Raw genomic sequence first — 25,122 nt, 5'->3', positions numbered from 1 at the left:
AGTATCCGGTTTTGAAACTAGGGGCCTCACACGTAACACAAGAGAATGCCAGGCCACCGTCAACGAAGGCACTTCCCATAGACTAATAATAAGAGTAGACCGAGCTATGGCAACCCTTTTGCTGCTCATAAACCAAACCATGTGACTGGTGGATATCCTAGCAACAGCGGGCGTTAATCGTAGCAGACGATCAACGCCAGCGCGAAATAAAATAAATAGAATTGATGGAACACGGAAGAATGATCTTTTATGGAGTCCGATTTGTAAATTTGTTATTCCAAGTTGTAAATATTTTGTTAATATAGTGAGTTTTTTGTTTAGATAGTATTGTGCATTTTCTTTAGTCAATTTCAATCACTCTCTAAGCAATAAAAGATGCAAGCGACCAAGAAGAATCAGCAAACGGTAAGATTTTTATCTACAGTTTCAATTTAAGATACCGATTAGTACATTTTTGCGTTAACGCAAAACGTTTACGCCATTTCGTTCACGCCAACGCTGACAGCTCCAAATGAAATAAAAGTTACCGAAAACTGATCAAAAACTATTACTAATGTCAAAATAATGCATAGCTAAAAGAAAAACAGTTCAATCTCTGCACCTGGAAGTTTTTTTTAATGAAAACACATTGTCTTAAAATACATGTCGAGTGCCAAACTATAGATAATGTTGCCATCTAGAAACCATGCTGCCAAAGTCTTCGCCAAGCCCTTCCACTAGTCACATGATACATCTATGAACCAATTTTCTTTATCAGCAAGAATGAGAAAGCTTGGTCTACTCTTATTATTAGTCTATGGCACTTCCAGCAGATAGACGATTTTATGAGGGGTATGGTGTTCGGACTGAGAAGGGGAGGTTGGTCCATACTTCAAATCGCAGTTGATACCCACATGGATGCGAGCACAGTGCATCGGCTGTGCCGAAGATGGTTGGAACAACGAAATGTGGCAAGATTGAGGGGTGCAGGGACAGCCAGAGTGACGTCAGAATGCGTGGATCGACGCATCCACCGACAAGCTGTAGCAGACCCACAAGTCACTTAAAGTAAGACAAAACTACGTTAGAAGAAGCACAAATTTGCAAATTACAGCAAATGCTGTAATTTGCAAATTTGTGCTTCTTCTAACAGTTTTGTCTTACTTTACTGTTCAGCACAAAGGTATTTATTTATCCCACAAGTCACTTGTTCCTCGATTCTGCAGCAGGTGCAAGATACCCTGAATGTTCTCGTGTCAACCAGAACCATTTCCCGTCGTCCGCTAAGAAGACTGCCATTGACCCCACAACATAGACAGCACTGTTTAGTATGGTGCTGGACTAGAGCGACGTGGAAGACAGAACGGCGAAATGTCCTGTTCTCAGATGAATCCAGCTTCTGTTTACCCGGTGATAGTTGCTGTATACAGTCTGAGTAAAAACTTTAAGGCCAGTTAACTTTTGAAAGAAATTGGACATATTTTTAATTTCTGATCAAAAAACCATTTGAGTGATAATTATTAACCTTAAACACAAGTAAAAAAGGCCAAACATTTCGTTTGTAAGTGTTTCTTTGTCAGAAAATATTACAGATCAATATTTGAACCCGAGTAAAAACTTTAGGGCCAACAATAGAAAAAAGCATATCAAGACAAAAATTAAAACATTTTTGAGCTTCTGTAGGAGCCATTTCTTCAAATTGCTTCAAATATTTTTGTTTTTGTGGATAAAACTAGTTTTTGACAACGTTCAGATCCATTTTATGTCATTTATCTTTAATATTAAATTTCAGCTCTGCTTGATGAAGCAGAACGTCTCCCATTGGCACAAAATGATCTTACTAAGTCACCCCATAAGTTCTATATTGAGCTAAGTTCTGGAGACTTAGTTAGGTCATTTCTAAGTTTTAACACTGTTGACTTTTAACCAATGTTTTGCACTGTTACTCAAATGGATAAGTGCACTGTCTTGCTGATATTTCAAATTTTTTCCGGCAGTAAATTCAGCATTTGATAAAGATCACTTGCGAGGACATTTTGATATGCTTGTGAATTCATTTTACCAGAAACAAACAAAGCTAAACCCACACCATATTAAGCAAAGTACTCTCAAGTCATGCTAGAGTCTCCATTGAATTGGCGCTAGGAGAATATCTCCATTTCTTTTCGTAAATCATGCCAATAGTGATTCGATCAGTTTGGTCCATCTAAATTTCACTTATTTTTGTCAGAAACATTATTTGTATAGCCATTGTTTACCCCAGGTTATGATTTCTTGGGTAAAGTTCAGATGCCCTATATTGTGCCTAATCAGTAACTGAGGTTTAGGCAATTTTGCTGCATAAATAAAACCTTCACACCTTCTAATTGCGTTATACATTGTTTTTGACAAACATTTAAACATATTTTTTGAATAAGTTTCCTGATTGAGTACATTTTAGATGATGTAAGTTTGCAAACACTTCCTCCATCACGCAAAGACAAAGCTCTAGGGCTCTCCCCGGTGTTCTTTTTACCATAACTGTGTTTCAATTAAAAAATGTTGTCGACTTCAATCTTCCAATTTTTTTTTGCAACAATATGACTAATCATCCGTGCTGAAGAAAAATATTCAACCTACTCTCTTTCATGAACAGCTAACTTTTTACCTTTCGGTATCTTCACAAAGATAACCAAAACTTTGAAGAAATTAAGGACAAAACTACAAGTTGAAGGGTTTCCACAATCTTGGTAACTGTGATCATATTTTTTCCAGTATATGTACCTGTAGTTTAAAAAAAAAACTAGTGTCCTTAAAGTTTTTACTCAGGCTAAAATACTAACTATGAATATATCACTGTTTTTCGTGGTAATTGCATACTTTACAAATCCTGTCTGTTGAGTTATTTCTCACCCATAAACATTAATAATATAAAAGTATTAATATCAATATAGTTTTATTTTCTAATTTTCATAAAAATATTTATACAAATACAAATGTGACGACCAGCAACAGGCTCTGGGCCCAGCTAGGCAGGTCCTAGTCAATTAATTAGTCCCCAATGAAGATCAATGGCCCTCTTAAAGCTATCCACTCCCTTGCTCATTACCGCCTCTTCCGGTAAGCTATTCCAAGTGCCCACGACCCTGCTGAAGTAGTAGTTTTTCCTGATTTCCAAGTTAGCCTGAGATTTAAATAGCTTAAAACAATGACCCCTTGTCCTGCTTTCCCCGCAAAAATTTAATCCATTTACATCTTTCATTTTGATAAATTTAAATAACTGAATCATGTCCCCTCTGACTCTCCTTTGCTCCAGGCTATACATGTTAAGCCTATTAAGTCTGGTATCATAATCTAAATCTGAGAGTCCCCTTATTAATTTAGTTACCCTTCTTTGAACCCTTTCCAATACGAAAATATCTTTCTTCAGATAAGGCGACCAAAACTGAACACCATACTCCAAATGAGGTCTTACTAAACTCCTATATAAAGGCAGAAGAACTTTCTTCGATTTGTTTGAAATAGATCTATTGACGAACCCAAGCATTTTGTTGGCTTTGTTACTAGCAATACTGCACTGTTGACTAAACTTGAAGTCCTGATTTATAAAGACACCCAGATCCATAACATTTTCTGCCTGATTTATGACTGAACCCTGTAAACGATATCTCATACGCTTATTTCCATGACCTAAGTGTAGCACTTGACATTTCCCTACATTAACTGCCATACCCCATTTATCTGCCCACTTAGTAATGTGATCTAAATCCTCTTGCAGCTGTTGTACTTGTTCTTCATTTTCGACAATCCCCATAACTTTTACATCGTCAGCAAAACAATTCATGCTTCCAGAAATATTTTCATTGATGTCATTCATAAATATAATAAACAAAAGAGGCCCTAAAACTGATCCCTGAGGAACCCCACTTAAAACATCACTCCAATTAGAATGATTTCCTCTCACAACTACTCTTTGCTTCCTACCAGTAAGCCAATTTCTAACCCAAAGCAAAGTTTTTCCTCCTATTTACTGGCCTTAAAGTTTTTACTCAGGCTGTACATGTGTGTCAGGCTCGACGTGGGACAGATCTAATCCGGCAGTAACTGTGGAACGTCCCACCGCTAGACAACGTGGCATAATGGTTTGTGGCGCAATTGCGTGCAATTCCATATCACCTCTAGTTCGTATTCAGGGCACTAAGACCGCCCAACGATACTTGGATAATGTGCTGCGGCCGGTGGCAATCCCTTACCTTCAAGGGCTACCTAATGCAATGTTTCAGCAGGATAACGCCCGACCACACAGTGCTCGCATCTGCCAACATGCTCTCCAAGGCACACAGATGCTTCCCTGGCCACCATACTCTCCTGACCTGTCACCAATCGAACATGTGATTGGACGCCGTTTGCAGACTCTGTCCCTGCCTCGTTCAGAAGACAAACTATGGCAAATGACGAATAACGAATAAATACCTTTGTGCTGAAAATTCAAAAAATCAGTAATCCACCATCAGAAAGCACAAATATTGCACAAATATTGCAAATGGTTGAAAGGGAATGGAGAGCCATCCCTCTGGACACCATTCCCATCCTTATTGACTCTATGCCTAGACGTGTTTCTTCGTGTATCGCTGTCCGCAGTGGTCCTACATCCTACTGAGCCGACGTCGTTCTCGCTCTGTATTCCGCCTACCATTTTGAAATTAAGATCATTTATTATTCCTTTCTGTCTCTGTCTTTTTTCCAAATTTCATCACGTTCTGACCACTCCTCTTGGTGTCGCATTTTCAATGTCGAGCAGTGTATCATCATTATTGCACACAGCATACTCAAAAATTTTATTCATAAATGCCAAATAAAAATCAACTTTGATTTAAAAAATACATAAAAATCTACAAAACATGCAAATATGTACACAACAAAAATATACTACATTGTTGAGTAATCCATGCACAAAGATTTATTTTCTATTAATATTTAACCGAATTATAAATGAACTCTACTGTTGTTAGTTAATTGTGAAAGAAAAAGAAAAAAAAACTAACGAGATTCTAAGAAACGAAAACCATGCACGAATTATAATGTTAGTTCAAAGTGGAGTAAAAATGAATTATAAAATACTTACAGCAGCTTTCCCCTGTGAAAAGGTAGCATGAAATAAAATGGAAACATCATTAGAATTTTATAAGTGCATGGATTACAATAACATTTATAAATGCATCAAGTAGAGTAATACTACAATTGTAACACAAAAACTTACATACCGATAACTCTCAAATATTAATATCTTGCTTACTAATAACTTTGAAATATTTAACTTTTTTTAAAAAGAACTTCAATGCTAATGAAGCAGAAAAAAAGTTAAGCTACATATCGTCATGTCAGAGAAACAGTAAGACATCAAAGTCTGAAAATAACAGTAAGATATCCTACTATTGCTCTGATGCGATGATATTCTAAAAGAAAAACATTAATGGACAATTGAATATAAGCATAACATGAAAATTACAAGCATACCAATAAATCTCATATCAATCCACAATGCATTACATTTCACTCCAAGGTACCCCATACTAACAATTATAGGTTGTTTAAGGGGGTATTCTAGTCTAGAGGCTTAATTTTAAGGTGATTTTACAGATGTAATAGAAAAAAAAACAGCAGCTAATTTCACTATCCATTTTTTATCAGTTTTTTATTAATACTTTAAAAGTATAAAAATGCATAATAGTTGAAAAAAAATTTAAAATTGCAGTTGGAGGAGGCTGGTAAAGTGGGGACTCTAAAAAAGGGAGGGGGGGAGTCCTGGTTGACATGATTCCAATCCTCCAGGTGATCTGAAACATAGAGTCAAGGTTAATTCTTATTGAACAAGGATGTAGAATTGTCTGGACACAGCCGATTTGAAAATATATATTTTTTTCACAAACTGGCGTCTTTTTGAAAAAAAAAAGTTTTTTTTTGGCTCCTTTTTTGAACTTTAGTCTTTCTTTAAAAATAATAAAAATCAAAAATTTCAAAAACCCCTATGGGTCATTCCATGTCAAGTGATCCAAAATTTGGGAAATTTTTTCCCTCACCCTTTTGTATTTCTTTGAAATTTGGCTCATCGATTGTACCCTTCGAGGTAATCAAAAGTCCAAATTTTTAGATTTTTATATCTATTATTTTTTTATTTATGACACTTTGATTTTTCGAAAAACCCTCTTTTTTTCATGGATGTTTGAACATAAAATGGACAATAACTCAGCACCAAATATAGATAGAAAGATTTGGTAAAAAGCGTTTTAAAGTACATTAGTTGCTGTTTAATTGGATATGCAACATGACTAATTTCAGAAAATTTTTAATTTTTGAAAAATGAAATTTAAATTTTAAATTTAAATTTCTCAAAAAAGGTATAATGAATTTTTTTTAAAAAATTCTCAAAAAATTGTGTGTATTTTATCTTCATTTGTGCAAAGTTTCAAGTTGGGATCTCAATGGGATCATATTTTTATGAATTTTTAAATAAAATTTGACTTATGAAATAATGATATTTTTCAGATTCTAACTAGTTAAATATGGGGTTTTCTTACTGGGGATGGTCTAGTAAGTAGTAATTGATCATGATTATGCTTGAAATCAGCTGACATGAATTTGTAGATTGGTAAGCCCCCCTCCCCCCCCCCCCAACTTTTTTTTCAAAACATTTCGAAAATTAAAATTAAATAAATAGATAAATAAAACAAAATAAATAGTAAACTTATTAAAAGTTGTTAAATAATCTTCTTTAAAGCAAGAAAAAGCCCCCTCCCCCCAGCACAACCACTTTTTTTTTTCAAAACTATTTTCAAAACGCAAAAAATAAATAAGTTAATAAAATAAAACAAAATGAATAGAAAGCATATAAAAAGCTGGTAAATGTTCTTCTTTAAAGCAAGACGAAGTACATTCCCCCCCCCCCCCACCCACACATACGATTAACACTATAATAGTATCACGCCTCACCTGACGCTTTTTTTTTCTGACCAAGTGTTTCTGTTTCAATCCGAACTTCACAAAATTTACTTGATTAATTCACTATCTGATAAGGAAAGTTATGATTCATTTCATCCCCTACCACTGCGCCAACTTTCAATTTTGGAGGGAGGAAAAAAATAGTTTGGCCCAAGATCATAGCAAAATAGGAGTATTCCCCCCCCCCCCCCATTTTATTTCATTCTTTTCACACTAAACTAAAAATCAATCTAAGTATCAGATCATATGTATCTCCGCATAAAACAGTCTTTCTACAACATTTGGAGTGCGGCGGTCTTCTTTTCTTTAATGCTAGTTTTCTTTTTAGTTTCAGTTGTAAAGGAGAGCAATGCAGCGAGATCTATTTATGCATATATTAAAAGCAGTTATAGATCAAACAAATTTAGCTAGTTTGAGCATAACCTTCCATGTTGTTAAGCTTCATTCCAGATTGCTCTTCCCCCTCCCCCCTATCGTCCCACTTTTCGAAAGAAAAAAAAAGCTGCAAATGAGTGATTCTATTTGTCTGTTAAAGTTTTTCTGACTTTTAGTTTTTATGACCCCCCCCCCCCTCATTTATAAGCCTTAGTCACTGCTGATGTTTAGCAGCGTGCATCCCAGTTTATTATGATTATAACTCTTACGTGCCAGCTTTTTTTTTTTTTTTTTTTTTTAAATACAGTTTTGAAAAAAAAAAAAGATAAAAAGTGGTTGTGTGGCAGGGGGAGGGGGTACCAATCTACAAATTCATGTCAGCTCATTTCAAGCATAGTCATGATCAGTTACTACTTACTAGACCATCCTTAGTAAGTAAACCCTATATTTAACTATTGAGAATCTGAAAAATGTCATTATTTCATAAGTCAAATTTTATTTAAAAATGCATAAAAATATGATCCCATTGAGATCCCAACTTGAAACTTTGCACAAATGAAGATAAAATACACACAAATTTTTGAGAATTTTTTTAAAAAAATTCATTATACCTTTTCTGAGAAATTTAAATTTAAAATTTAAATTTCATTTTTTAAAAATTAAAAATTTTCTGAAATTAGTTATGTTGCATATCCAATTAAACAGCAACTAATGTACTTTAAAATGCTTTTTGACAAATCATTCTATCTATTTTTGGTGCTGAGTTATCGTCCATTTTATGTTCAAACATCCATGAAAAAAGGAGGGTTTTTCGAAAAATCAAAGTGTCATAAATAAGAAAATAATAGAGATAAAAATCTAAAAATTTGGACTTTTGATTACCTCAAAGGGTACAATTGATGAGCCAAATTTCAAAGAAATACAAAAAGGTGAGGGAAAAAACTTTGGATCACTTGATATGGAATGACCCCTATGTGGGGACAATTTTGATAGTACTAAAAATGTCTGTACCAAATTTCAAGTAAATCAGTGTATTAGAACTTGAGATACCTTTTAAACCGTATACAAAAAACCAGTTTCGAGAAAAACGCTTTTAAAGTTTGCAGTCTCATTTCAGCAAAAGAGTTTATTTCAACAAAATTAACTGTAACTCTAAAAATAATTTGAATGAATTTTTTTTAATTTCTTCTCCGTAAATCGTCTTAGGAACTTATTCTTAAAGTTCTAAACTCTAAGAATATGAAGGGGAAAAAATTCAACTTTTTTGAATTTCTAGAATTTCAATTAAGTCTAGCCCTATAATATTCCCTTAAGTCTATTCAGTGTTTAGAACAGGCTAAAAGAAATATTTTTCCTACGACACAATTACTGTACAATTTATGCTGAAGCAGCATAGGTAACAAACCCTTCAATGTAATAGGTATATATGTATAAGCTGCATACGAAAACTCGCTTGGGTTCATCAATAGATCTATTTCAAACAAATCTAAGAGAGTTCTTCTGCCTTTATATAGGAGTTTAGTAAGACCTCATTTGGAGTACGCTGTTCAGTTTTGGTCGCCGTATCTGAAGAAAGATATTTTTGTATTGGAAAGGGTTCAAAGAAGGGTAACTAAATTAGTAAGGGGACTCTCAGATTTAGATTATGATACCAGACTTAATAGGCTTAACATGTATAGCCTGGAGCAAAGGAGAGTCAGAGGGGACATGATTCAGTTATTTAAATTTATCAAAATGAAAGATGTAAATGGATTAAATTTTTGCGGGGAAAGCAGGACAAGGGGTCATTGTTTTAAGCTATTTAAATCTCAGGCTAACTTGGAAATCAGGAAAAACTACTACTTTAGCAGGGTCGTGGGCACTTGGAACAGCTTACCGGAAGAGGCGGTAATGAGCAAGGGAGTGGATAGCTTTAAGAGGGCCATTGATCTTCATTGGGGGCTAATTAATTGACTAGGACCAGCCTAGCTGGGCCCAGAGCCTGTTGCTGGTCGTCACATTTGTATTTGTATTTGTATTTGAAAAGGTTTTTCTTTAAAATATGACGCTTGACCTGCATTTTCTTATTGTGTTCATATGTGCCCACATTTAGGGGCACATGTGAACAATTGAAGACATTTTCTTTTTACTATCATAAAGTAATGAAATATTCTTTTAAAAAATCTCGAAAAATTCCATGACACAAAGAAAGGACTATGCAATCATGGAGACGATTTTGCGCTGAGAAATTGATAATATTTTTTGAAAAATGAAGAAATGAAAAAAAAATTGTTCACATGTGCCCCCTTTCCCCAATATATAATGGACCACCTGCATTGTTAGTGAAAATCTAGCTCACAGGACACCAATAAAGTAATTTGCTGATTGGTTGAGAACCTTAGCTTCAAATACACAAAAGAAGAAAAAAAAATGTTTGTCCCTGGGAAAAAGGCAACCAAATCCCAAGAAAAAAGGGACCTGAAATGTAACCCTTAAAAGTTAAAATTAGGAATGCATTGATCAATCAACAATAATCAGTAATCAGCCTGTTTCAGCAGATTAACTGGTTAAGAAATTACTTTTTTATTAAAATTACTTTTGCTTCAAACTAGGAACTATACTGAATGAATTTATTACACTTAACCGATAATTTCACACTCTTGCCATTGCTCCCCTCCTCCACCCTCCATTCGACTCAAACTTTACAAACTATTGTGGAATGAACAACTTTTTTTGGGGGGGAGGGGGGATACCAATGAATAACAGACGTTACAGGGAAAATTCAAAACAGAACTGAAATTTTAAATGAAAAGGGACCAGGTTTTGATAAAAGTAAACTTTTAAGGACTTAAAACCTAAAAATGAAATATTAGGAAGAAAAGAACCAGCTTGGGAGCACTGAATTGGAATTCAACTACAAAATAATAAATTGTTTGAACATACTATAAAAAATCTGCAATTAAGTTTTCTTATTCTCTAGGTAATGATTAAACACCAAAAAAGATAATAGAGCCATGCAAAATTCTCCTACTAAATGTTTCATAATTAGAGAAATCAGTTCTAGTTCTAAGACACATTTCAAAAATTCATGACAAACGAACCCTTTTATGACTAATTACCATTTCAAAGATAATTAGTGAATTGGTTCTTGATAGCTCAAACTGCATATTTTATGTAATTAACGACATTTTTAGCTAAGCCGCTCACAACCAGTGGTGTTCCCATAGGGTATACTAAATACATGACGCGTACTCTCAAACATTTTTTGACATATAGCGTATATACCCTCAAGCTTCAAAAAAAGTTCATATTATGACATATTATGTATAAGATCGCATACACATATAGTGCATAACTGATTACTGGGAGTATACCCTCAGAAAAATTGATGGGAACATCACTGCTTACAACAAACAAAAAAATTAAAACAAGAGTGAAAAATGTTTGAGAGAATGATATCAGAAACATGACTCGCAAATTTTAAAAAGTGAAAAGCAAATTCCTTTATCAACGTTCTTTAATGAGGCATGGAGAAAACACGCAATCACTCTTTTAAATTTGAAATGGTAAAAATTATTAATACTGTTACAAATTATGTAAATAGTAATTATTTTTGTGGTTGATTTGTTGTAATCTGGCTAAATTTGCCATTTATTCCATTATTTTTAATCCAAAATTATATCAGTAACGAAACTTGTAAATAGTTTCTTGTAATGTACATACAGTCCCCTAACATTCAACCGAAGTATAAGGTCCTCCATTTCTGATTATTAGAAATGATGTTCCAATAGTGATCTCTGAAATGAACTGAAGAGGAACCTTGCTAAACGCAAACCAAAACTGTAAACTGAAACGCGAACTTTCAAATCCAAACCAAACCTTTTTCATTTTTGTTCTGCGTTTGCGTCCATGTTGTAAAACAGTCAGTCTCTCTCGAACCACTGTAGCATGTAGATATGTGATGTAACGTTAGCTAATAAATGTATTTAATTTCTTTATTAGTTAAATTATTGAGCAGTGACTACATAAAGCATGTAATAATGACAACACTACACAATTAAAGGAAATATAAAACGATTATAGAGAGAAGGCCCAACGTGAACTACAGATGAACAAATGAAGTTAAGCTCTTTGCTTATCTATTATCAATCTTGTTCTATTTAAATTGATTTCATATAAATGGATAATTATTATTAGAATGGCCTACCGAGTTATAACAATTAATAAGATTCATGATTGAATAAAAAGAAAATATGAGAAATTGGTAGAACGTAATAGGATTTTCTGGATATGTCTTTGCTAGGTATAAAACGCTGGGCGTCTTTTGAATGGAGGAGTCAATTTGTTTGCTTTCTAACTGTTTAGTCTCGCTTTTTTCACTGCTGTCTGTGAATGCATTAGCACTTGCGCTGTAATTTTCAAATTGCTGTTCTTTCCAAGTATGTTGAATTTAAATGCATGGTGTACTGAGTAATGTACAGTGTTTAACGATATTTGATTAATTGCTGGATATTTGCAATTGTTACTTGCTCTGTTATTAATATTTGTAAATAAATCTCATTTTTTAGCCTACTTTCCCAGTAAAAATCAGAAAAAGAAGAAAAAACCATGAAAGAAGGCTTAATGCATCTTAAAAATATCGCGAAAAACAAAAAAAATCAAAAATAAAATAATTAAATAAATATTGAAAAATTAAAAATTGGAAAGTAGGATATTGAGATGGGGGGAAATGTCTGTCGGTCTGTCTATCTGACTGTCTGTCCCCCCCCCCCCCTAATAACTTTTGAATGAATAGTCCGATTCGAACAAACTTTTTTTTGTTCGAAAGATCTCGGCAAGGACACCTCATTCCCATATTTCACTTTTTGATTTGAACTACTTTTTGTTCAATATTGAACAGTTAAAAAAAAACTTAACATTAGCGCCTACGGGGAAACTGAAAGTCAATATAGATTCCGTACTTGAAGACGGATTTACTTCAAACAAATTTTGTTGGAAATAGCTCTTGACGCCAAACTCCAGACTCGGACTCCGAGATTTTAGGGGCACCTGAATCCGACTCCTGTGCCCGACAATTAATCGAACTTTGACTCCCCGACTTTGACTCTGACTTTGTAGCTTTGGCAAACATGGACAAACATTTGACAAACACGGAGGACTAATGACTGACTCCGATTCTTGGATATTCGACTCCCACTCTTTTATCCCAAAATGAGATCGACTCCGACTCCGACTCCGCTGCTGTGGTTTTAACTTTGAAATAATAATTGTTGATATGACTTGTTTTAATTTTCACGCTAAAGTTTTAATTTAGGTATTCAGTTTTCGGCGAATAAACTCGAAGTCATTCATGTTAAAGATATGCGCAGACGATTTTTTTTTTTTTTGACAATGAAAATTATTTCTTCAAATTGACACATTGTTTTTATTTATTTTGGTAAGTGCATTAATTCATTTAAAAAAATATTTTTGGCAACAGGGGAAAAAGAAACTGTTTTCTTTTTTTGATATAATGTATTTATTTTAATGAACTTATTATTATTATTTTTTTGTTTTGAAAGCTGTTAAAGTTTTTTTTTTAATGGAAAGAAGTGTATTAGCTGCTTTGTTTAAAAGGTGCTGCTATTTTATTTGTTCGTTTTTTTTTATAGAAAAGTAAGGAATATTTTATTCCTAGAAATTAGCTTAAAATATTAAAAAAATATGTTTGAAAAAATTTGGGATCTTAGCTATTTTTGAGAATATTGATCAGGTACTAGAAAGTAGTATGGGTATACGGGAAAGTAGGCTCGTTTAGTTCTAGACAGAACTTCTTGTTTTCTCAAGAACTGTGTCGTCATTTCGAAGAAAGTTTGAAGCTGCACCGGAATCGTAACAATACATATTCTTTTAATCTTCAAAATTTATCAACTAACCATGCATTCGAGAGAAGAAAGAAAGGGGAAAATAAGGTGTTACCTGAAAAGCTGAGTAGCGACCAGTTTTGCGAGGTCTGTTGTAAGAAGGCAAGTACCGCCGAATGGGATCAAGTTCATTGATATGTAAAAGCCCATCAACTATGAAAAATGCATAATAGTTAGTACCACAAAATACTAAGAAAAACTGATCACAAAAAATAAATTTTAAGAATGAAAGCGTAATCTATAAGGGGCATTCAAATGAAACCAGGTCACTAGCCTAAAGTAACAGTTGTGATTTTATTAACTCAAAACTAGTCGCCAAAATTGTTGGCACATTTATCCCATTGCGACACTAGGTGGTCAATTCCATCTTTGAAGACACTAGTAGGTTGCTATCGGATCCAGGACTGTGTGTGTGTGTGAACCCAGTTACACACTTCATCGTCCATTGTGATATCCACAATATCCAGCGTGTCGTCTGCGATTGGCTTGTTTTAGAGGTCCAAAAACATGAAAGTCACACGGTGAAAGCATGGGCGCCCTATGCAAAGTTGAAAGGGGGGGGGGCTCAAATATTTTCCTCGTGGTTTAGTTGGATATTTTCCACGTGGAAACTGATTTCAGGGCAGATTAGAGTCACTAAAATTTGACATTTTCAATGACTTATTCATTAATGGCTGGAGAAGAAATGTTTTTACATTTTTGCAAAGAAAAAAGTACTGAAAGCAAAAAAGTTCTAATTTCAAAGGGGAGGCTCAAGCCCCCCCCCCCCGCCCCCTATATGGGCGCCCTTGGGTGAAAGGGTACACGGAGGATGTTACAGCTCCAGCGTTTCCTACCGAAACTATTGCAATGTTGTCTTCACTGCATTTTCCGTATGTGGACGCCTTTGGACAACATGCCTGGCCGTTTTGACTTACTGGCTCGTCTAAGCTTCCGTAAAGTGGCTTGATGACTCTGGGCATTGATGGTGGTACCCCATTTCAGGAACTCGACAAGCAGTGGGCCCAGGGAGTGGGCCCCTTCCCCCTGTGTGGGCCCTTTTGGTCAAAAAAGGACACGTTTCGTAGTGGACGATAACTGTTAGATAAAAATGCTAGATTATGTTTCTCACTTCTTACTATTCAATCTGCATTATATTAATGTAGTATCAGTACTTTCCTACGTTGTATTTTTCACCGATTCCTTATCGGATGTTATCTTGCTCTCTTTCTGTCTGCACGGGTGAAGGTCATTGAAGGGGAGTGGCACGAGTGTGATGCTGAAGAAGGAGTGGCTTATCTCGTCATTGCCGACTAGAGTCAATTGCATTATACTGCCGTGTGCAGGTAAAGGGCAGTAACTGCAAATTTTTCATTTTTCATTTTTCTGCATTTTTGTCATCTATTGTACGTTATCTTAATTGTACGAGCTCGCTTATTTTGTTTCTGCTGAAAAAAAGGCGCGAAAAATGCGTCTACTTCCAACATTTCCCTATTGTTAGCATTGAATCCAAAACACGTTTCTTCAAATATCTCGAAAACTCATTTCTGCAGATACTGCTGTTTACCTGCACACGGCAGTATATACGTGTAGTGGGCGTTGGCATATGGTCTTAGGTGGCTTTAGTGAATGATATGGTAATTAGGTGGAGGAGAGAAAGAGAATCTGGTCTTCCGTCTCTTCGCCACTTGCACTCCGCGATCTAATACACAATGTTTCTGCAGTCGGAAGACTTCGCTCTTTTTCCCTCACAATGGGATTGTATTAGAAGATAGTTTTATAGAGTTAGTCTATTGAATAATAGGAAAATGATTATTACCGGTGATATTCATTTTATCCCGGCAACTCATATTAATAGCGCAATATAGTTTTTTTTTAAAGCTTTTTACTTCGGATTAAATTGGTCATCGTAGAAATATTTATTTAAAATGATTATGGTTTTATTTTAAGTGTCGATAGCAAACAAAGCCATTTCTTCTTTTAAAAAAGTTTAAAGTTATTTATTATACTCTGCTAATTTATGAAGAATGGTTTAGAAATGGGTTTAACCCCATCATCAATAACTTGTATGACCACCTACTCTTCAGCGTTAAACCACACTGTCACAGTGCAACATGAAGCGTTGCACATGTGTCAGTCACCAATAGATGGTGTCTCCATACATGCAGTTACATGGCATCGTCTAACATCTAATGTGAAGTTAGACGCACTGACCTGGTTTCATTTGAATGAAACTCATATTTCTTAAGAGGAATGTCACGGTATTAAAAAAGTTGAAACTCTCTTAGTTTGTGTCATACCTAGCAATTCAGACATTATGTACAATGCTTGACCATGCAAGTATAAGTTATCAGCATCCCCTTCAACACTGGGAATTCTCCTCTGAGAACCGGGCTCCCTCCTTTCGGCTTCGATGCAGAGAGTGGGGACGAAAAAATATTTCGGCACAATGGCATCTGAAGAGGGGAAAAAGAAGCAGCTAGTTAGAAACTTCACAAAACTGTGCGTAGGCTATAATACAAAACATAACAATTTATACATCAAGTCAACAATTCCATGGATACAATGAGTTTCAAACAATTTCTAAACCATTTAAATATAGCTAACTTAAAAAAAAGGCAACATTTTTAGAGCAGAAGACAGAACTAAATTAAAACTCATGTTTCAAAAAAATATATCAAAAAAAAAATATGTAAAATACAGTAGGATAATATTATAAGACTAAAACATCAATTGGAACTATAATCATATACAGTAAACTCCCGACTATCTGCAGAATTGGGTGGCACAAGTGCCGCAGGTAGTAAAAATTGCGGATAAACCGCAAAAATGGCTAAAGTGAGGGACAAACAGGGACCGATTTACTCACCTGGGTGCCCCGGGCACTGACAGATATGGTGCCCCCCCCCCCCACACACACACAAAAAATATGAAGGTAAGTGTTGGAAATTATTTTGATAGAAAGAAACTTTAAAATGTCGATTTCATATGAAAAAATTCAATAATTAAGATGTTTTGCAAAGAAATCATTTAATATAAATCTAAAAATAATTTTATCGTTTTCATGTTAGAAACTTTTTTACAGTCGCGGATGGAAAAACTATGATACAAATGGTAAAGGTAAATCATAATGTGCTTTCTGCGCATCAATGATTCTTTATGTATTTTCTCCTTTGTTTTCTTGTAGTAAATTCATCTATAATGTCCTCATAATCAAGTTTTAGGTCAAACTTACTTCTATTGATAACAGAGCTAATAAAGATAATTTACCACCAGAAACGAGAGTATGCAAAGGACACTTAATTAAAAGGACTCTTCAATAGCGAAAATGATCGTTCTCCACAACAATTGGCTAATATGCTTTCATTTAATAAAAAAAATTGTCAAATGACAAAAAATTTTTTTTGTTTTCTTCAGTTAGAGGCCCTAAACACTGGTCCCTAAAATAAAAATTAAAAAAAAAAAAAAAAAAAAAAAAAAAAAAGATGACAGAAAATTGGTGCCCCCTTTCCTTTGGTGTCCCGGGCCCGGGCCCCGAATGCCCTGCCGTAAATCAGTCCCTGGGGACAAATAAGGTAAAAATTGTCCTTCCTCAAACACTTAGCTGCATTGATGGGTAGTACTTTCTACAAGCAGTAAAAACATATAAAGAAGAGTAAAAATATTTTGTACTTCTGCAGAACAGAACTTAACACCAATAAAAAACGAGTATGTACAATGAAGGAAGCACAATAAATAAAACAAAAAACAACCGAGTTTAAATTTACAATTTTTTTTTGACTAAAAAACAACAGCTACTGGTATTTGCTTTTTGCTACAAAAATACATATTCCTGACTGTCGATTGACTTGTGAATAATCCGCCTCGCGAATAATCGGGAAGTTTCCTGTACTCCTTTATGTCCTTTAGTTTCATGGTCTGAGTTCTGTACCCCAGACCCAGACTAACGTAAGTCACATAGCTGCTACTTAACAGGACAAGGGAAAACGTTTGTTTGTTCACTTATTCAACTATATGCAGTGAAACCTGTCTATAACAATAGACCTGTCTATAACGATATTTTCCTTGGTCCTGGCAAGATATCAGCATAAATAATCAAACTGTCTATAACGATAACCTGTCTATAACAATAAACCTGTCTATAACGATATTTTCCTTGGTCCTGGCAAGATATCAGCATAAATAATCAAACTGTCTATAACGATAACCTGTCTATAACAATAAACCTGTCTAAAACGATATTTTCCTTGGTCCTGGCAAGATATCAGCATAAATAATCAAACTGTCTGTAACGATAACCTGTCTATAACAATAAACCTGTCTATAACGATATTTTCCTTGGTCCTGGCAAGATATCAGCATAAATAATCAAACTGTCTGTAACGATAACCTGTCTATAACAATAAACCTGTCTATAACGATATTTTCCTTGGTCCTGGCAAGATATCAGCATAAATAATCAAACTGTCTATAACGATAACCTGTCTATAACAATAAACCTGTCTATAACGATATTTTCCTTGGTCCTGGCAAGATATCAGCATAATTAATCAAACTGTCTGTAACGATAACCTGTCTATAACAATAAACCTGTCTATAACGATATTTTCCTTGGTCCTGGCAAGATATCAGCATAAATAATCAAACTGTCTGTAACGATAACCTGTCTATAACAATAAACCTGTCTATAACGATATTTTCCTTGGTCCTGGCAAGATATCAGCATAAATAATCAAACTGTCTGTAACGATAATCTGTCTATAACAATAAACCTGTCTATAACGATATTTTCCTTGGTCCTGGCAAGATATCAGCATAAATAATCAAACTGTCTGTAACGATAACCTGTCTAAAACAATAAACCTGTCTATAACGATATTTTAATTGGTCCTGGCAAGATATCAGCATAAATAATCAAACTGTCTGTAACGATAACCTGTCTATAACAATAAACCTGTCTATAACGATATTTTCCTTGGTCCTGGCAAGATATCAGCATAAATAATCAAACTGTCTGTAACGATAACCTGTCTATAACAATAAACCTGTCTATAACGATATTTTCCTTGGTCCTGGCAAGATATCAGCATAAATAATCAAACTGTCTGTAACGATAACCTGTCTATAACAATAAACCTGTCTATAACGATATTTTAATTGGTCCTGGCAAGATATCAGCATAAATAATCAAACTGTCTGTAACGATAACCTGTCTATAACAATAAACCTGTCTATAACGATATTTTCCTTGGTCCTGGCAAGATATCAGCATAAATAATCAAACTGTCTGTAACGATAACCTGTCTATAACAATAAACCTGTCTATAACGATATTTTCCTTGGTCCTGGCAAGATATCAGCATAAATAATCAAACTGTCTGTAACGATAACCTGTCTATAACAATAAACCTGTCTATAACGATATTTTCCTTGGTCCTGGCAAGATATCAGCATAAATAATCAAACTGTCTGTAACGATAACCTGTCTATAACGATATTTTCCTTGGTCCTGGCAAGATATCAGCATAAATAATCAAACTGTCTGTAACGATAACCTGTCTATAACAATAAACCTGTCTATAACGATATTTTCCTTGGTCCTGGCAAGATATCAGCATAAATAATCAAACTGTCTGTAACGATAACCTGTCTATAACAATAAACCTGTCTATAACGATATTTTCCTTGGTCCTGGCAAGATATCAGCATAAATAATCAAACTGTCTGTAACGATAACCTGTCTATAACAATAAACCTGTCTATAACGATATTTTCCTTGGTCCTGGTAAGATATCAGCATAAATAATCAAACTGTCTGTAACGATAACCTGTCTATAACAATAAACCTGTCTATAACGATATTTTCCTTGGTCCTGGCAAGATATCAGCATAAATAATCAAACTGTCTGTAACGATAACCTGTCTATAACAATAAACCTGTCTATAACGATATTTTCCTTGGTCCTGGCAAGATATCAGAATAAATAATCAAACTGTCTGTAACGATAACCTGTCTATAACAATAAACCTGTCTATAACGATATTTTCCTTGGTCCTGGCAAGATATCAGAATAAATAATCAAACTGTCTGTAACGATAACCTGTCTATAACAATAAACCTGTCTATAACGATATTTTCCTTGGTCCTGGCAAGATATCAGCATAAATAATCAAACTGTCTGTAACGATAACCTGTCTATAACAACAAACCTGTCTATAACGATATTTTCCTTGGTCCTGGCAAGATATCAGCATAAATAATCAAACTGTCTGTAACGATAACCTGTCTATAACAATAAACCTGTCTATAACGATATTTTCCTTGGTCCTGGCAAGATATCAGCATAAATAATCAAACTGTCTGTAACGATAACCTGTCTATAACAATAAACCTGTCTATAACGATATTTTCCTTGGTCCTGGCAAGATATCAGCATAAATAATCAAACTGTCTGTAACGATAACCTGTCTATAACAATAAACCTGTCTATAACGATATTTTCCTTGGTCCTGGCAAGATATCAGCATAAATAATCAAACTGTCTGTAACGATAACCTGTCTATAACAATAAACCTGTCTATAACGATATTTCCCTTGGTCCTGGCAAGATATCAGCATAAATAATCAAACTGTCTATAACGATAACCTGTCTATAACAATAAACCTGTCTATAACGATATTTTCCTTGGTCCTGGCAAGATATCAGCATAAATAATCAAACTGTCTGTAACGATAACCTGTCTATAACAATATTTTTTCAAGTCCCAACTGCATCGTTGTAGACAGGTTTTTACTGTACTGTGGAACCTTGATTTTATGTTTTCTGTCACACTAGTGATAAAAAATGTTCCAAGTGGGAAATGTATTACTGTAACAGAATGAATTTCATACTGAATATTTCCTCTACATTTGGGGGATTCTCGAAAAAATGTCTCGTGCGTAACGCTAAGTTTTTTAATTTTTTCCAGCTCACCAAAGCCTTCAAAAAATAATGCTGTTGGGGAATAATACATGCTTTCATATACTATTAAAGCATGACAGTTAATCCCATATTTAATTAATAGTGACTTGAATAAAATAAAAAACACAGTGTTACGCACAGGACATTTTTTTCGAGAATCGCCCTTTTATGGTCATTCGTCAATGGGAAATATTTTTTAAAAAATTCTGAAAATTTTTCATCTGAATCAAATACATGGAGGCACATAACTTTAAACGGGAATTTCTCATGTTGAACTCAGATGCAGATACCACTTTTGCGCTTAGCATGGCAGTACATACAATGCACTAACAAAAGAAAAATCACAATTTTTGGATTTATGTTAGGCTCGCTCTGAGGAACAGAACTGTAAGCGGGTAAAAGCAATTTATAAAATTAAGAAGTGCAAGCAACATATCAGCCATGATTATTAAATGAACACAATCTGAGCGCTGAGCTCCACAACATCTATGCAAAAGTGTAGAAACTTACTTCCAAATCTATCTACTTTTAGTCTTGGATGGAGAAGGTGACGATATTTCTTGATCTGCTCATCATTTCCTTTAAAAATACCTAATTAAAGAAAATCGTGCAAGGAAATTAGAAAGACACACTTTGATGGTAAAACATAATGATAAATTAAGGGGTCGGTACGTAGAGTAACTTACCATCAAGAATCATGTACAAAAAGAAGAGAGGCCATTCAGATTCAATGTTCTCGAACTCCTACAAGAAAAAACAACTGTACAGTATCAAACTGTTTTAAAAATAATAAACTATTAAAGCAATAGTTGAATTAAATTACCATAACTTACGGCCTCCTACAGTGAATATTCAATAAACATAGTGATATACGTTTTATGGAAAATAAACCATCAGTTAAAAAGTTTATGCTGCCAGTATATCCTTTAACCCCCCCCCCCCCCCACCATTTTTTATTTTCTTCAAACAGCAAACATCTAACACTATAAATATCTGCTTTTAAAAGTAAATATTCGAAATATCAGAAACACTTTAAAAATATGAAATTAACTTTTTTTTTTTTTAAATTTACATGGCAAGTACTGTAAGTCATGTAACTGATTTTAAATGCGACAATATTTTACAAGAATCTAGCAAAGATCACAACAAAATTAGCTTAAGGGGTTTAAATATATTAACTGACATCCTTAAAATGTAAAAACTTTTGGCAGATGAACATAATACCTTTCTTCAGATGTAAAAAAACTTCCTCTTCCCTTCAAAAAAATTACAATTTTCAGTGGTGTGATAAAACCCATGAATTGAAAAGTAGCAAGAAGGGATCACAAAAGCATGAATTAATCAGCAAAATAAAAATTTAAAGTAATGGCAATTTCCTTGTATCAGCACCACAAGTATTGTGGAGAAAAAATGCTGACTGCAAGAAGTAGATAAAAATAGCAGGTTAAAAGTTTTAAAATGGTTTTAGTCAAAACGACGTGTTACATAATACATGCAATATACCGACAACCCAATTATCATGCCCAGCGATTGCAGTTTTGTCCTTCTTATGGACTCATCAGTCTGGAGTAGTGAATAACGAGCAGGTGGCAGTTGTCCTCTCATTGGAAGCTGAGAATGGCAATAAACTAGAAGCTAAAACTTATTGCTTAATGTTCAAGCCTTGCCTTCAATTCATGAGTTGAACCGTACCAGAACTGCAGACTCTCTCTGGCGAGCAAAATTTACTTTAGCTACCAGATTGTTGGCACTCTCAGCTTCAATGAGACGACATCTGCCACCAGCTCTGTTACTTACCATTCCAGACTGATGAGCCCATACCAAGGAGAAAACTGCAATCTCTGGATGCCACAACCAGGCTGTCGGTATATTGCATGTAGTTCTACCTTAACCCTGGCATAAGGGCAATGACTTACAGCTTGTTATATGATATCTACATCTGAAATGAATTACACTTGTAACGAACTCGGTGAATAAAAACTGATGTCTATGTCTTCAATCATTCAAAAATTGGTCCACTTTAAAAATTCAATTTTTTATGGACAGAAAGTGATGAAACATAAAAAAAGTGCAAACAAACAATTCAAGTAATAACAAAAGTAGACTGTAATGTAGCAAATCAAGGTAGTCAAAAAAAGAAAAAAACCACAAAAAAAAAAAAAAAGTACATTTTGAAAATTTTTTGAAAATTAACAAAAAAAAATTTCTGCTTTTTAAGCAAAAAAAAATAAAATAAAATAAACAAACAAACATGCAAAAATACTTTTTTTCAGAAGGAATTGTGTTCATTAAATTTTAAATCTTTATTTTTACTTGGCGTGTACTATATGTGACAGCTACACAGCCTGAATTTCCCCCAAGTAGCCTTTTCAGTCATAACAAGTCAGCCTTTGGGTGGGGGGGAGGAAATTGGCCTCCAAAACCACTCACTCAATGTAAACCTGATGAACAAATTCAATTTTTCAATTATCTTGTACAATTTCAAATGCTGGTACAGAGTTTGGGAACTTGCAAACTTTTAAGTATCAATTAGCACATGGTGGCTGAATCTTATTACTCATCAAAACACAAAGATTTGTTTCAGAAGTCCGAAAAAAAAAAAAAAAAAATATATATATATATATATATATATATAAATGTTACATAATATTACCTTTGTTTCTCCTTGCTCATAGTATGGCCGAGTAATGTCTTCAAATACGGTGCCATAACCATCCCTGAGGAATCTTTTGAAACCATATGTCCCTTGTAGTTTACGCACAATTTTGTCTTTTGTTCGACCATACAGTATCTCGTCGTGTGTAGCAAAGCATGGAAAGCTAATGGTAGGTAGTAATGCAGAATCTGTATTCTGGACAAAACAAATTTTCATTACGAAATTTCATAAACTACATTAATTATTAACCATAAAGCAAATTCATATAACAGAGCATATTATTACAGCACATTTTAAAATCTTAGGCAAAAATTTATTTAATACAAATTATTGGATGAAAACTTTAAAGTAATCCAGATAATTTCTTTAAATTACTCAAGTGAATATTTAAGCACAAAATATGCATCCTTTTGAGCTTTTGCTGCACAGGAGGAAAAAATCATAAACAGTGTGCATCGTACGTGTATAAGAAATATTAAATAAAAAATACCAATCAATTATGTATGTATGTATTAAAAAAAAATTAGCCCTTTTTATTTCTTATGCTTTGAATGCTATTTTTCAAATTAAAATAGCTACTTTTAAAGAATTTTAAAAGTTATACTTTTCTCGTACAATTTAGTACTGCTGAAACTTTTTAAAATTTGATAATTCAAACACAAAAGCCAAAATTAACAGAATTAAAATAAAGTGTCACTACCTTCAACTACAGAATGAATTGTGGTCACAGTACATAAACATAAAAAAAATTAAATTTTTAAATATTAAAAAGTGCTACATTAAGGAAAAAATAGAGAACAAATTGTAGCTTACAAAACAAATTCAAAAAACATGGTTGGATCTGAATCATAAACTATTTCTATTACAGTGAAAAGAGACGAAATAACTGAGCAAGCAAAAGAATGTAGAAATAACAAAAACTATTTATTAAATATTAAATTCACAACTTAACAAAATTAACTTTAAACTGAAAATTGATATATTCTTTTACCAATGAAAAAAACAGAAGAAAAATAGAAGTATTATAATTTTAAAGATATGTAAATTTAAGGCATATTTATTTGTTAGAGAGACTAAAATATTTCAGAAAAAATTACTGATGCCCAGAGCTTGAGAAGAACAAAATAAAATTGCATAGCTTTACTCACTTTTTTTTTTTCATTTGTTCAACGTTAATAATGATTGTCTTTGAACTTATAAAGTTATGTTTAGTAATTTATTTATTTATTTTTTTACCTCCTGATTTAGGTAGCATTAAAAATGTCCCTTGAGAAATTTAAAAGTCAAAATAATGTTTTGGTTACATAAAGCCCTCTTTGTTTTTCCCCAACTGTTTTACCGTCTAAGAGAATTTAAAACCAGTAGCATGGGCGTAGCCAGGATTCCCATTAAGGAGGGGCAAGCATACTTGCATACACCCCTCCCTTCCCTCCAATGCTGGACCCTGGAAATTACTTGAAATTATAGTTATCTTCTCTTCCAAAAAAAAAAAATGCTATTTTTGGTTTTGAGGGTAAAATAGGCATTAATACGGCTCTCCTCCAAAAAAAATTTCGAAATTGAAATCCTAAAAATGCAATTTTAAATTATTTTCAGCGAAATTAGGAAGAAGTGGAAGTACGAAAAAGTCAGAGATTCTTTTTTAGTGAGAAGCAATTGCCCCATTCTACGCTCATAACCAATAGCACTTTCAGCTAAACTCATCACATATTACAGACATAAAACTAATAAGATTTATTCATTTTAATTCTCACTGCTTCACATAAACACTACTATTATTACTATGATTAAAGTTAAAATCATAAATCAAAAAAATGAGACTAGATTACTAGTATAATCCAGCCATATGCTAACATTCTCCCAACAGTAAAAGATAGATATGATTGTATACTTAGGGAACAGGAAACAACCTTCCAATCACACCTTTGAACTAGATTCTCGAGGAAGCAACGTCTCAAAAATGCTTCGGTTTCGACTGTGAGCGTCTATGTCAACATACACCACTGACCACGAAGCCCCTTTGTCTCCGAATAAATTGCAGCCGTTGATGGCCTCAAGAGCAGACTTGGCCATGCCGATTGAGCTGAAAACAACAATATAATTTAGAGATGAAAGAAAATGCCGATTTTTTTTTTTATTTTTAAATATTTAATTGAAAATATTGAAACTTCTTCACTAACTTTCACACTGATAAAATTTCAAATATGATCGCTTTTTATTAATTGAAATAATGAATCCATATAAATAAAATCAAAGAACATATATGCGTGTACACATACATGTATGTACGCATATTCCCTAAACATTTCCA

General features: G+C 33.9%; 1 protein-coding gene across 1 annotated transcript in view; it reads right to left on the bottom strand.

The window, feature by feature from the left end:
- Positions 1–25,122, bottom strand: part of LOC129225664 (probable phosphorylase b kinase regulatory subunit beta) — a 94,098-nt gene that overhangs the window by 50,255 nt on the left and 18,721 nt on the right. Inside the window, exons 8-14 of the mRNA XM_054860140.1 lie at positions 24,735–24,894; positions 22,809–23,006; positions 20,842–20,899; positions 20,666–20,746; positions 15,494–15,649; positions 13,270–13,367; positions 5,084–5,095 (exon numbers count right to left, since the gene is read on the bottom strand). Of these exons, the coding sequence (XP_054716115.1) occupies positions 5,084–5,095; positions 13,270–13,367; positions 15,494–15,649; positions 20,666–20,746; positions 20,842–20,899; positions 22,809–23,006; positions 24,735–24,894 (763 nt within the window). The remainder of the gene's footprint in view (positions 1–5,083; positions 5,096–13,269; positions 13,368–15,493; positions 15,650–20,665; positions 20,747–20,841; positions 20,900–22,808; positions 23,007–24,734; positions 24,895–25,122) is intronic.

The sequence above is a fragment of the Uloborus diversus genome, chromosome 7 (genome assembly GCF_026930045.1).
Source record: "Uloborus diversus isolate 005 chromosome 7, Udiv.v.3.1, whole genome shotgun sequence".
Classification (NCBI taxonomy): Eukaryota; Metazoa; Arthropoda; class Arachnida; order Araneae; family Uloboridae; genus Uloborus; species Uloborus diversus.
This window is presented reverse-complemented; position numbering and strand designations above follow the sequence as displayed.